This window comes from Macaca thibetana, chromosome 1 (genome assembly GCF_024542745.1).
Source record: "Macaca thibetana thibetana isolate TM-01 chromosome 1, ASM2454274v1, whole genome shotgun sequence".
NCBI classification, from domain to species: Eukaryota; Metazoa; Chordata; class Mammalia; order Primates; family Cercopithecidae; genus Macaca; species Macaca thibetana.
Window position 1 is genome coordinate 128,510,909 of NC_065578.1, and position 14,221 is coordinate 128,525,129.

Sequence of the window (14,221 nt, forward strand, 5' to 3'; positions counted from 1 at the left end):
AGGACGAAAATAATCTTTTCCCACAGGTGTAAAAGTGCCTGTGCACAGTAACAATACCTGTGAGCTACTCTTATTTTTTATTATTACAGTAATAGTAACAATTATAGCTGTTTGACTCTGGGGGATTCCAGAGCTCTCATGGGCTTGGGCAGGAAAGCAAGAAGAGCCTAAACACTTGTCTGTGCTGACAAAGGTGAAGAATGAATGTCTCACCAGGGTAGGAAAGATGTACTTCTGGTCCTTTTCCTGGAGAAACACCAGTACATCTGTCATCAGCAGCATTAGCACATCTGGCAGGGGATGAAGGTGGGAGAACAGTCAGCACTAGACAGTCTGAGCAGCTGTTTCCCTCTTTCCCAAGGACCAGGTTTATCCCATCAGATTAGAGCTCCCAATTTCCCTCTTCCTGGCCTCTCTTCCCTCTGGCTGCTTCCACTTTTTCAGACCTCTCACCCCTCACTTATTTTTTTATTTTTTATTTTTTGATACAGAGTTTCCCTCTTGTTGCCCAGGCTGGAGTGCAATGGCGTGATCTTGGCTCACTGCAACCTCCGCCTCCTGGGTTCAAGCGATTCTCCTGCCTCAGCCTCCCAAGGAGCTGGGACTACTACAGGCATGCGCCACCACGCCCGGCTAATTTTGTATTTTTAGTAGAGACGGGGTTTCACCATGTTGGTCAGGCTGGTCTCAAACTCCTGACCTCAGGTTTATCCACCAGTTTTGGCCTCCCAAAGTGCTGGGATTACAGGTGTGAGCCACTGCACCCGGTCACACATTCTTACAGCTTAAAAACGGTGTGGGGGAGCGGGCAGGGCGGAGAAAGATTCATGTGCTATCAGACAAAACAGCGTTGTGGGCTAGCGGGAACCACAGGGGCCACTCAGTATCTTTACGGAAAACCCTTTCTACCCAACTGACTCAGGTTTTTTTTTTTTTTTTTTTTTGAGACGGAGTCTTGCTCTGTCACCCAGGCTGGAGTGCAGTGGCCGGATCTCAGCTCACTGCAAGCTCTGCCTCCCGGGTTTACGCCATTCTCCTGCCTCAGCCTCCCGAGTAGCTGGGACTACAGGCACCCGCCACTTCGCCCGGCTAGTTTTTTGTATTTTTTAGTAGAGACGGGGTTTCACCGTGTTACCCAGGATGGTCTCGATCTCCTGACCTCGTGATCCGCCCGTCTCGGCCTCCCAAAGTGCTGGGATTACAGGCTTGAGCCACCACGCCCGGCCTTGACTCAGGTTTCTTAACCTAGGGCCTACAGACCCCCTGGGACACTGTAAACCTTCTGAAGGTGTGTAAATAGTTTTACATATCAACATAACTCGTGTGTATTTTTTTGGGTGACACAGTCCAAGATTTTTGTGAGATTCATAAGGATTCCCAGAGCAAGAGGGACCATACTTTTATTTTTTATTTTTAATTTAATTTAATTTTTTTTTTTTGGAGTCTCGCTCTGTCACCCAGGCTGGAGTGCAGCGGCACCATCTTGGCTCACTGCAACTTCCGCCTCCCAGGTAAAAGCGATTCTCCTGCCTCAGCCTCCTGAGCAGCTGCGATTAAGGAGTGTGCCATAACACCTGACTAATTTTTTTTTTTTTTTTTTTTTTTTGAGACAGAGTCTTGCTCTGTCACCCAGGCTGGAGTGCAGTGGCCAGATCTCGGCTCACTGCAAGCTCCGCCTCCCGGGTTCATGCCATTCTCCTGTCTCAGCCTCCCGAGTAGCTGGGACTACAGGCGCCCGCCACCGCGCCCGGCTAGTTTTTTGTATTTTTTAGTAGAGATGGGGTTTCACCGTGTTAGCCAGGATGGTCTCGATCTCCTGACCTCGTGATCCACCCGTCTCGGCCTCCCAAAGTGCTGGGATTACAGGCTTGAGCCACTGCGCCCAGCCAACACCTGACTAATTTTTTGCATTTTTGTAGAGACAGAGTTTCACTACGTTGGCCAGGCTGGTCTCAAACTCCTGACCTCAAGTAATCTGCCTGCCTTGGCCTGCCAAAGTGCTGGGATTACAGGCATGAGCCACTGTGCTTGGCCTATTTTTTATTTTTTGGGACCAAGTCTCGCTCTGTCGCCCAGGCTGGAGGGCAATGGCATGATCTCTGCTCACTGCGACCTCTGCGTCCTGAGTTCAAGTGATTCTCATCCTCAGCCTCCCAAGTAGCTGTGACTACAGGTGAGCACTGTCACGTCCAGCTAATTTTTGTATTTTTAGTAGAGACAGGGTTTCACCATCTTGGCCAGGCTAGTCTCGAATTCCGGACCTCAAGTGATCTGCCCGCCTCAGCCCCCCAAAGTGCTGGAATTACAGGTATGAGCCACCGTGCCCAGCCTGGACCACACTTTTTAGCCTTTAAATTCCATTTCTAATATCTAACTAGTGGAAGACCTTTATGGCTATCTGACCTAAATTCTCCTTGTCCTGACATATTCCCACTTCTAATTTTGAACTTGGTAGGGAGGCAGAAAGTTTCCTTCCTCTCGTAGAGGACTGAAAGACCATCCCTCACCCATCCGTCTCCTTCAACCCCAGCAGACCCCTGCTTCAATTTCCTTCTCTGCTGCACACTCCAAGCTCTCAGATCCTATGGGATCAGCACTCCAAGACTGAGGGAGGAAACAAAAATCAATTCCAAAAAACTTGAATGTCACAATCAAGAAAACACACAGGGCCAAGCATAGTGGCTCGCATTTACAATCCCAGCACTTTGGGAGGCTGAGGCAGGACAATCACTTGAGGCCAGGAGTTTGAGCAAGACTAGCCTGGGCAACATAGCAAGATCTTGTCTCTACAAAAAATTTTAAAATGTGCTGGGTGTGGTGGTGCAGGTCTGTAGTCCCAGTTACTCAGGAGTCTAAGTAAGGCAGAAGAATCACTTGAGCCCAGGAATTTTGAGTTACAGTGAGCTATGACTGCACCACTGCATCCCAGCCTGAGCAACAAAGCGAGACCCTGTTTCTAAAAAAAAAAAAAAAAAGAGAGAGAGAAAACATACACTCCCCCTTTGCCCTTGGGGATTTTACTAAACTGTGGGCACACAGAAGGGGAGGGCTTTTGCTAAATGCTTCAGAAATAACGCTCTCCAGCCTTGCTATTTTTAATCCCCTATGGTTTATATTCTTAGCTGCTGCGTGGGAGGGATGGGAAGGAGAGAAAGGGATAAAGGAAAGAGGCTGGTGAAGACTGACAATATCCAAACCCAGGGAGCAGGGATTTCATGACATAGGTCCAGAGGCTCAGGCAGGCTCTGGCTTCAGGAGCCTCAGGTATTACAGTTTCCTATTGTCCCTCACATCTCATCCCCAAAGCCAAGGCCTGCTATTCTCTTGCTTTGATTTACGTGAGAAAGACTTTACCAGTGCAGACAAATTCTGGAAAGAGAACCTGGGAAAGTGTGCCTTGGCCCCTGATCTGCCCCCTCTGCCCCGCTGTCTCTTCTCCTCCCTGCCTGTCCTTCACCGGCTCAGTCCCCTCCTCTGGGCCTCCTCTGGCTGCACTCCCCAAAGCTCCTGCTTACTCCCATCCCTGGTAGCTGGGATTCCAGGCGGAGGTAACAACTGATCCTGTCCTCCAGTCTGAGAGCTTCTTTGTCTTCCTCAGTAAAACTAGTAGCTCTCTGGGCATGCAAGGACCAAAGAGATGATAAAATACTGATAGGGAAGGCCCTGTATGGTTCACAAAGTTAACTACAGAATTCAGGCTTTTGCTGCCACAGAGACCCCATTTTTCTCTCCCACTGAGTCTCACTGTCGTATGGGCTGCATAAAAAGAGGTTGATTCTAAGGCCTGAAGGCATCTCCCACTCTCCATCTGACTTTGAACTCCTGCCTAGTCTGCCAAGCAGGTCTGACCTTTGAAGCGCCCCGTTGCTGTCTTCCAGAGCAGGCAGCCATCGTGGATGAGTTTGCGCCGCAGAAGTTCCTCTCGGCCAAAGGGGCCCTTGCCAGGCACTGGGGTTTGGGCCCGAGGGTCCATGCGGTTGTAGATCTCCTGCAGACGGGCCCCTTTCTCCAGCTCATAAATATCCTGGTCCACATTGGACAGCAGCTCCTTCACTAGCCCCAGTGCTGTGGTCAGGTCCTGGCGTTCCTCCTCGATCCCTGGCACCGGGGGTTGGCATGGGGGACGGCTCAACCAGCTTCACTCACACCCCCATTTCGTTCCCATCGTGTCTTGATTCCACTTTAGGGGCTGCCCAGGGTTTCACACCTGACCCCACCCTTCCTGTGGTCATCCCGAGCCTTTCCTCACCCCAGGTGGCTGTCTCCCAGCGGCCCTCTCCTGGGCCTGCCTACTCACCGTGGGAATGCTGCAGGATGCGGCTGATGAGTACTGGGTACTTGGTGATGCGCTGAGTCACCAGCAGGATGCACTCCTGTACCCCGTGCCGCTTGAGCACGGCAGAGCGGGTCACTTTCTACGAGGGAGGAGGCAGGGCTCAGGGCCAGAGGGGAGGGCAATGGAAAGGCCTGGTGCCTGAGCTCTGGTGCTGGCCCTACTGTGGCCATTTACCTCGCACTGGCCTAAGTGACACATCTGGAAAATGGGGATAACAACGCCACAGGTTTGTTGTGAGGACCAACTGAAGGAGCGAAAAGTACTTGGGAAACTACCACAGCGTGCTCTAGCATTCTGAGGGGTTCCTGCTGACAGGATCCACATGTGGATGGTCCGCACGGGTGGCGAATGCCTGACCTCCATGTGGGTGCAGCTCACAGGCACTACCTCCGTGAGTCGGGGGCGTGGGTTTGGGTCATGAGTATGGGATCTGGAGAGGTCTGCTCACCCGGATGAATTGCTGGAAGCGTTTATCTCGGGCATACAGCTCCTTATAGAGCTTTAAGGCCTTGGTGTGGCGGCTGCAGAACTCCGAGTAGGTCTTACGCATCTGCTCCGCGCTAGGACCTGAGAACTAGAAGTTGGTGGAGCAAGGCTAGGTCAGCATTCCCCCAAAGCCGCACTTTACCCACTGGACACACCTCTGGCCTCCTGCCAAATACATTGGCTTCCTATTTCTCCAGCTCTCCCTGGCTCCCCTCCAACCCCTAGAGTTTAGACCCAAGAAATGCCCAACCCAGTCACACCTCCTTCCACGAATGTCACCCAGGAGTCCTGCCTTTTCCCACCTGGCTGATAAGCAGATCACCCAAGCGCTGAATGACAAAGTTCCGGGTACTGCCAGGGCACAGGGCCTGGCGTCGGCGTTCTAATAGCTGGCTAAGGAAGCGTGTGTGGATGTCACTGAGCTCGTCCACGCAGGGGAACAGGCCCTGGACCACTCCCGGCTCCAACTGTAGCTCTTCCAGCATCCCCGTGCGGAAGAGGCGGGTCATGATCTTCAGTGTCCTCACGTGGTGCAGCTCTGTCTGGATTAGCTCTGTGGGGGACAATGGGACATTTGGCCTCTACCCTGACTTGGCTAAAACTGGTAGGGCCCTAGGATAAGGACCTCACAGTTCACGTGAGGTTTTCAAGGTACCTTCCAGGTTAATATTCTGCATTATTATGATCTAAGATCATTTTCTAATCATTTTTATCTTTTAAAAAATTTATTATTATTATTTTTTCCCCCAGAAATGAGGTCTTGCTCTGGTGCTCAGGCTGGAGCGTAGTGGCACAATGAGAACTCACTGCAGCCTCGAACTCCTGGGCTCAAGTAATCCTCCTGTCTCAGCCTTCCAAGTAGCTGGGACTATAGCACATGCCACCACACCTGACTAGTTCTTAAAAATATTTTTGAGAGACAGAGGTCTTGCTTTATGGCCCAGGTTGGTCTCAAAATCCTGGCGTCAAGTGATCCTCCCACCTCGGCCTCCCAAATCGCTGAGATTATAGGCATGAGCCACCACGCCCAGTTCCATTTTTTATCTTTACACCTTATCATCTCAAGCTGTGAGCTATTTTAGGGTAAGAACCATATGTCTTCTACATGTCAAGGCTTCCCACAGTCTCCAGCACGGTGTTAAGCATGGAATAAGCACAGAGTAAAGACTGAAGATTGAGATAAAGAAGGGATAAAGAGAGGGCGTTGGAGACCAACAGCATCAAGAAGTGGGGACCTAGTGGGCAACCTGTGGGATACCAGGCAGGGTCTTGTAGGCCAAGAGGATATAAGGGAAAGGGTTTTGAGAGGTAGGTGCTGGTAGAAAGAAGGACACAGCCAAGTGCGGTGGCTCACGTCTGTAATCCCAGCACTTCGGGAGGCTGAGGCGGGCGGATCATCTGAAGTCAGGAGTTTGAGACCAGCAGGGCTAACATGATGAAACCCCTGTCTCTACTAAAAATGCAAACATTAGCCGGCATGGTGGCAGGCACCTGTAATGAGAATCGCTTGAACCTGGGAGGTGGAGGTTGCAGTGAGCCGAGATCATGCCACTGCACTTCAGCCTGGTTGAGAGAGTGAGACTCTATCTCAAAAAAACAAAAAAGAAAAAAAACCCAAGAAGGACGTAAACAGGACCTGGTGAAGGAAGAGGAAGACTAGGGTGGTCTTGGCTCACCATAGATGACATCCTGCTGCTTCATCACCTCCTTTTTATGCTGCTGCAGGAAGCTGCTGTCCACAGCAAGGCTCCAGGAGTCAGCTGCAAAGTCCTTCTCATCCATCTCAAAGTCACTCATCAGCTCATTGTAGATTACCTCTGCTGGACATTTGCAGGGCAAGCAACTCAGTGGTCTTGAGTTCCCTTTCCTGGGTCCCTGGCCCTTCTCTAGATCCCTTCCCTCCTTGCCCTTCCAGGCTACTCCTACCAGCCCCTCATCCCCAGCCCCTCTTCATCTTCCTCAGGGCTCCCCTGGGCCCAGGCCTGCTCACCTTCGTCAATGAGGGATTCCACTGATAGGGTTCGGTTCCGCATGTTGAGGGAGTCTGTGGACTGTGAGAGGATCCGGCGCAGCCCCAGGGGAGACTCATCATTGAAATGTCTGAAGAAAGTGGAGGCTGTCTGCATCACCCCCAGATGGGCAAGAGACCCCTTCCCAGGTAGGGAACAAAAGCCAGGATCCAAGAGGCAGCCCCCCTAAGTTCTCCTTATTTGTCTAGCTACAGTTCTGAACTCAGGAATGGAAAGGGACCTCTCGGCACGCCCTTGGTCTCCACTGCCACACTGTCTCGCTGCCCCTTTCCCCAAACAGAGGCTCACCCAGCAATGTTGGTGGTGGAAACACTCTTGGCTAAAGACAAGGAGGAGCGGCCACGGCGGGAGCCTAGGAGGGACTGCCGGAAGCTGTCGGAGGGGTAGATGGCCGAGCTTGGCCGCTCCCGGATGGTTGCTGTGAGGGAGAGATGCCCAGCAGGCAAACATCAGACTCTGGTGCTTTCCAGGATTGAGGCCTCCCAGGCTCCTCAATGAGGAATGAGGCATCCTCTCACCCCACCTCAGCCCCCTCTAGTCAAGAAAGATGATAATGAGAATGCCACCTTACATTTGTGTAACACGCTAATGTTCACAAAGAGCTTTTTCTTACTTATCTCCTCCCTGACATAAGCCTATGAACAAACAGGAGCTCAGAAAGGCAAAAAGACTTGTCCAGGGTGACTTGGGTAATGGCTAGGTAGGGACTGAGGCTCTGCTCTTTATACCTAAGGACCATACTCTTTCTGTCACATCAAAGCTGTCTGAATTGACACTTGACAGCTGCTACCAACACTCCCAAAATGCAGTGTAAATAACTGATAAAAATACAGGCTGTGGCCAGGCTCAGGCGACCACCCATCCCCAGCCCTCATGCCCATTTGGACTCTCCCTCCTGTCCCTAAGTCCAAGAGTCTGAACCATCCCCTAGGCCCCCACTATCTGCTTCCAATTGAGAAGAGGAAGGCGCTGTGCCTGGGAACAACCTTAGTGGGGCAGCAGAGTCCATAGGTTGAGCAGCCTGGGGTCCAGGGTCTTAGGGGACCTCCTCCACTCCCCAACTACTCACTCTTACTTCGCAGAGAGACGGACTGCAAGGCAGTGTTGTTCTTCAGCAGGGCTGCTTTCTGTTGCTGTGAGACAGAGAGCAGGAGAGAGATACCAAGAATGGCTGTCACCCAAGGATCACCCAAAGAGGCATGGGGCAGGAGCTAGGTGGCCGGCCCCCTTAGGAGAAAGCTGGCACTGTAGTTAAGGGGATCAGGGTGGTTGAGCCCAGTGCTGCGGGGACATGTCTGCAGCAACAGGCCCGGCCTACTTGGGGCCCGAGGCCTGGGGTTGAGGGTCTGGGCTGCCCCTTGGTGAGGAGGTGGGGTGGTGAGAAACACAGGGTAGGGAATGAATGGAAAAGGCATGAGGGTACCACACACTCACTACCCTCTCCCCCAGCCCTCTGCCCTCCCTGCCGTCTCACCTTCTGCTTGACCTTGGTACAGTTGGCGAGGGTGTCTTTACAGCGGTTGTGGATAGTCACATTGCAGGCTGGGAGGGTGGGGTAGAGAGGGTGAAGGGAGGGCCGGGTGGTACAGGAGGGGACACACCCACATGCAGACACCCATCTCCTCCTGGCCACACAGTCCTCAGGGACTCTCCCCGCTACCCCGACTTCTGGGCCATTACCACACCCCAGTCCCTCTCCTCCCACCTCCCTCTTCCTTCAAGCAGGAAATGAAGTGAGGGGGTATAGGTGCTGAATGAAATTAAACAATCAAGTGGGATGGGCAATCCTGACCCCAAGGTGGCCTGAAGGGTGGACCAGAGGGGAGCAGGGGTCACTGGCTGCCAGAGATGAGCTCAAGAAGCACGAAGGTGGTTGCGAATGGCAGATGGAAGAGAGGACTCCCACAGAACAGAAGATGGCACAGAGGCAGCCGGGATGGGGGCTAGGGGCAGAGGGGAAATTTACATTCCCTGAGCTTTTATAATAGCAAATGTTCCACATTTACTTAATCCTAACCACCCATGGAGGGAGATTCAGTTATCCTCATTTCACATATGAGGAACCTGTCCTGGAGTGGCTGAACCATCCGTCAGAGGTCACATGGCCAGTGGGAGAGCTGGGGTTTACACTGCGGTGGCCTGAATCCAAAGGCTGTGCTCCCTCACTTGCACCGCATGCCCTGCACTCTGGCTGGGCCTCAACAGCTCCAAGGCTGGTGGCTCCAGTGGTAAAGAAGGGACAGGCGCCTCCCCACCAAGCCTGGCCTTCTCCCTTCCAGGCCCAGGGAGTCCTGTTCCCCCAACTCAGGCAAATCCACAGCTCCCACACTCCATCTGCTTCTCCGCCATCCTCCACCCCACCTTGCCATGGGGTAGGAGAGAAGAAGAAAGGAGGATTCGCTGAACCTAGGCACTGCGACCCTGGGCCGTGCCCTTCCCAGACATGCCCTCAGCTCCTGGCCCTCTCCAGCTTCCCCTTCCCCATCCAACAACACCGGAAACTCTGCTAACTTTTTCAGACAATACCCAGCACCACGCTCACTTCCACAAATACAAGGCAAACTGGGTGGAGCAGAGGGGGCAGACAGAAGTGGGGGTTGCAGCTGCCCCCACCCCCCTGAAGCTCCCTTCTCCTCCCCCCAACACTCAGCTCTCTGGATCGAACCTCCGCTTTCCACCTGCTCTCAAAATAGTGCTGCCCACCTCCCCTGTTCCCCTGGCAACAAGCTTCCGGATTGGGAATTTTGTCAGGTCTCTACAGGGATCTAGATTGGGGTTCCCTCCTCATCCTCACAACTCTAAATTGAACAGTGCGGAAAGTAGGGAGCCTTCATGGGTTGTTTTCTTTTCTTTTCTTTTCTTTTTTTTTTTTTTTGAGCGGTAGCAAGGTTTATTGTGAAGAGCAAAATGACAAAGCTTCCACAGCTTGGAAGGGGACCCGAGCAGGCTGCCCATCACTGGTTCTTTCTGGGGGTTCCTTCCCCAAGTTCCATAGGGATTTACAGGCTAGAGCTTTTGTCCGCTATTCAGTAGCATGTCACAATACCTTCAATCCTGCTCTAATCAGAGGCATCTCTGCCATAACTTCAGGAGGAACTGAGGGAGAGGGGGCAGCAGGAGCCCTCTGTATACTGGGGAAGGAAAGAATTCCTGGCTTATACTCCCTAAAGACAGGGCCACACTCAGATGTGGATGAAGGGCAGGAATTCTAACCCCTGCCCCCCAATGCACACAGCCCTGCTACATTCCCTCTTTCTCACTAGAAATTTGAGATGAAGGCTCCTAATCCCATCTTCTGCTTGAAACAGCAGAGATTTCTGTTGACCATAGTCAATAGAAAGAAAGGGGCAAGGGGACTGTGAAGTCCTGAATGCCCAGCTCTGCCCAGCAAGATGGGCAGAGCCAGCTGCAAGGCTGGCAGCTTTCCACCCAGTTCCTCTATCACCCCCACCCCACCCCCTCCACACATACAACATTCCTGCTCCTTCTCCAATCAGTTCCCCTAACCCTTAGCAGCTGTTCGGGGAGCAAGGGGGGTGCCTGGTGGATGACAGCTGCAAGAGGAGCCAGCTCAGCCTCCCCTCCCCCACATTCCCAGATAGTCCGGTTTATGCCATATTCCAACAGCCACCACCCCTCAGTGTGAGGACAGGGAGCAAGGGATCAAGCATCTGGCCCTGGCATTTGTGCCCAGCCGGAGATCAGAGAGAAGAGTGACCCTCATAGATCCAGGCAGAAAAAACAGATGAAAAGATCAGGGTCAGTGGGCACCGAGTCTGGGTGACTCTCAGGGTCCAAACAACTTACTTGGGCAGATGAGGGCTTCCTTGGCTGTGATGCTCTTGTTACAGGCATAGCACATGGTCATGCCTGAAACTGAGATGGTGGTGAAGAGGTGCCCATTGGTATAGCGGGCATCCTTGGCTTCCTTCATCTTCTCCTTTTCCCGGGTCTGTGGAAGGGATGAGAGGGAGAGGAAGTGAGGCTGGAAAATGCCGGGGTGCCTGAAGTCCAGAGAGACAGGCTGGGGGCAGAGGCAAGGAAGAAATGCCAGCCTGAGGATGCTGGAAAGACACCAGTTCCTAAAGCAGAGCCTGCAACTGAGTGTCAGAGGCAGCTGTCCAGGAATGACCAGGCCAGGCTCTGGGGCGGCCAGCCCGGATGGGTTCTGGGTCCCTGACCTACCTGGCCCCTGCGGCTGGGCTGCCTCCTGTTGCCACTCATCTCCCTGGCTCTAGGTCTCTGCGTCCTCACTCCACCTTCCCAGCCCTAGCTCTGCTCGCCCCCGAGCTGCTGTACTCTCCTCTCTGTGCTAGGGGGAAGATGCGCAGAGAGGAGGGGAGAGCAGGCGAAGCGGAGGGTGCCAGCTCACCAGCGCTTTCCAATCTATGGGAGTTAGCTCCTCTTATAACCATGACAACCAGTGTTGGAGCCGCTGTCTCTGTGGCAGTCACAGTGGGGGGGCAGGAGATCCCCTTATTAGATTGGCTGAAGGGGGCAGAATGCCTCCCCTGCCACCCTCAACCCAGGGATCAGGATCCCAGACCTCTAACTCTTTTCACCAACCTTCAGCCTCAACACACAGGGCCTGTCTGGGAGGCAGTATGTCCCCTACTAACCTTAAGGTGAGGGCAGCTGCCTTTGGGTCACCCTTCCGCTCTGGAATCTTTAAGTAAGTAAGCTCAGCCAGCCACCTCGGTTGCTTCCAGCGGAAAATCTCTCCTGCAGTCTAACTTTTATCCCTCTCATACTACTCTCCAGAGTTAAAACCTAGGAGAGTTTCCTCAATTGCTCCTCACCCAACTGGTCTCTCCCATCCTAGGAAGTCCTTTCTGACATCTACCCTTCATCCTTCAGTGTTGGTCTCCGCAGAGATGGTGCACACCTTCCTCAGAGCCTCTGAGCCAGCGTTTCCCAACTCTGCTGTCTCCCATTTCCCCCAGTGCCCCTGCCTCTGCAAGTCAAGTCACTCTCCCTGACCTCCTATCTGTCCCTCTTTAAGCCCCTGCGATTCCCAAAAAGCCTAAAAAGGTGAGAAGAGGGGGATATCACTCTTCCCACTATTCTAGGACCTTCCTCAGTTATGACCTCCGATCTCTGGATTTTCCCTCCCCTCTTAGAGCAGGACTAGAAGCTGAGAAGACCACTCCCTCCAAGGTTTCTCAGGCTCTCAGAAATCAAAGAGCAGGATCCAGATGGCTGAGGGATCCAGATCTGCCAGATCCAGAAGCCCCAAGTCAGAGGACCTGGGCTGGGGACAGAGGATTACAGCTCAGCGGGAAGCACTCAGCCCGGACTCTAGGAGACCAGTACTGACTCAGCCGAGGCCACGCTAGCAGCTGAGAGGTGGAGGAGGGGAAGAGATGCACGGCCCTGGTGCTTGGGGCAGAAACGGGTAGAAAGGGGAAGTGCGGAGGGGCTGAGTCAACAGTGCAGGGACAGAGGGCATGGGGCTACAGTGCCTAGGGTCTCAGAGCTTCCTGGTGGCCCAAGATCCTTCTCTTTCCTGCTTCTCCTCTCAAGCTCCAGGTTTGCCTGATGATGTCCAGAGCCCAGAGGTCTTGGGGTCAATCCCTTCTCCCCTTATGCATCCTCCTCATCCCCAATCATCTATTGTTCGCATCCTCCTCCTGTCTCGTGGTCTCTCCATGTCCTCCCTTCTCCTCCCAGGGTCTCCCTCCTGGGCTCCTCCCGCTCTGCCTTCCCTTTCTCAGCCTTGCTTCTCCGCCACTGTTCTCCTCTCCCGCCCACAGCCTCTCTTCCCCTCCTCCTCACGCAGGCCAACTGCTCCTCTACCTAGGCTTATTCAGGAAGCTGAGCTGCCTCTAGCCTCGAACTCAAACCTCTAAACTGTTCTGGCCTCCTTTTTTCTATTCTGATATGTACCTGCCTGGACCACTAGAAAATGCTCCCTTTGGTCTAACCTCCACCTATCTTGTGCCAAATTAAGCTCTTTAGAAGTTCAAATTCAGGTTGGGTGTGGTGGCTCACACCTGTAATCCCATAATCCCAGCACTTTGGGAGGCCGAAGCAGGTGGATCACCCGAGGTCAGGAGTTCGAGACCAGCCTGGCCAACATGGTGAAACCCTGTTTCTACTAAAAATACAAAAAATTAGCTGGGCGTGGTGGCGGGCACCCGTAATCCCAGCTACTTGGGAGGCTGAGGCAGGAGAATCGCTTGAACCGGGGAGGTTGGAAGCTGCAGTGAGTTGAGATTGGGCCACTGCACTCCAGCCTGGGCCACAGAGTGAGACTCTGTCTCAAAAAAAAAAAAAAGAAGTTCAAATTCACCTTTGAATAATAACCTCACAGGACCTCAAATACCAAGTCCAAATATCTCTTCCCACTGCCATACATTTTCCCTTTTCTCCTCCTCTCCTGCCCTCCCATCCTTCTATACAACAAAAACCAAAAGTTTGAGCACATATCACATTTGAATTAAAAGCAAGAGGCCGGCGAGGTGGCTCACACCTGTAATCCCAGCACTTTGTGGGGCTGAGATGGGAGGATCACTTGAGGCCAGGAGTTTGAGAACAGCCTGAGCAACACAGCGAGACCCATCTCTATAAAAAATAAAAATAAAAACGTAAGTAAAAGCAAGCAAGCTGAAAACAGTATTAAAAAAACAACATGACTGGACCAAGGTCACTCCAGAATGGGCAGTGCTGCAGCTCTGCCCCAGTGCCGCTACAAGTACCCTCTTCCACACCTTACCTCTGCCCTTTGCCCTCCACCCTCCCCCTGTGGCATCCACAAACACTCATCTGTTCGACCAGCTCAGATGGAGTGGCAAATGGAGGGAGAGGACTGGGGGAGCCAGAGAACAGGGTCTCCAGTGGCCCTTCCCCTCTCTGGCATCAATGTTCCACAGACAGCCCTGGTACTCTGGGCCCTGCCTCCTCCATCTCCCAACACTCACCCTCTCTCGAAGTGACCCCTGCTCTAGGTGGGCCAGCAGCGGGCAACAGCCACAGCAGCAGCACATCCCAACACGGGCACTGCCCAGCAGCAAGCGGCCCTGGCACTGCCTAGTGCTATTGTCCCGGAGGTCGCCTGTGCCCGCCCCAGGGCTCGGGCTTCTGAGGATGGAAGGACACAGGGCCTGCTTACCAGTGGTGCCTGCTCTAGAGGTGGAGTGAGTGGGCTTGTTTGGTTCTTTGTCCTACTCTTTTCCAGGTATTCTTAAGATAATCACATTGGTCTCCCATTTACCCACGCTCAAGTAGGACAGCCCTTTACCTCCAAGACCCAATCCATTCACCAAGAAAAAGGGCCCATTGCTCCACAATCTGTAACACCCACTCCAATGCTCAGAGGCCCTTCCTGCTTGGTTCAGTCTTTTGCTCTCCAGCATCTAGAGACATTTTT

General features: G+C 53.0%; 2 protein-coding genes across 13 annotated transcripts in view; one reads left to right on the forward strand and one right to left on the reverse strand.

The window, feature by feature from the left end:
- The window catches only part of LAMTOR2 (late endosomal/lysosomal adaptor, MAPK and MTOR activator 2), a 334,290-nt gene that overhangs the window by 218,732 nt on the left and 101,337 nt on the right, over positions 1-14,221 (forward strand). The gene's annotated exons all lie outside the window — the stretch shown is intronic.
- ARHGEF2 (Rho/Rac guanine nucleotide exchange factor 2) overlaps positions 1-14,221 on the reverse strand; it is a 69,264-nt gene that overhangs the window by 12,342 nt on the left and 42,701 nt on the right. For 7 of the 12 annotated variants that reach the window (XM_050752473.1, XM_050752456.1, XM_050752485.1 and 4 more), the window contains 11 exons: positions 10,660-10,804; positions 8,327-8,394; positions 7,922-7,985; positions 7,141-7,270; positions 6,813-6,922; positions 6,499-6,642; positions 5,125-5,375; positions 4,785-4,910; positions 4,298-4,415; positions 3,850-4,098; positions 214-290 (listed from right to left, as the gene is read on the reverse strand). In XM_050752473.1, coding sequence (XP_050608430.1) covers positions 214-290; positions 3,850-4,098; positions 4,298-4,415; positions 4,785-4,910; positions 5,125-5,375; positions 6,499-6,642; positions 6,813-6,922; positions 7,141-7,270; positions 7,922-7,985; positions 8,327-8,394; positions 10,660-10,804 — 1,482 coding nt within the window. Of the gene's footprint in view, positions 1-213; positions 291-3,849; positions 4,099-4,297; positions 4,416-4,784; positions 4,911-5,124; positions 5,376-6,498; positions 6,643-6,812; positions 6,923-7,140; positions 7,271-7,921; positions 7,986-8,326; positions 8,395-10,659; positions 10,805-11,037; positions 13,850-14,221 lie in introns of those variants that run through there. The other 5 variants (XM_050752481.1, XM_050752463.1, XM_050752522.1 and 2 more) reach the window with 2 other exon arrangements.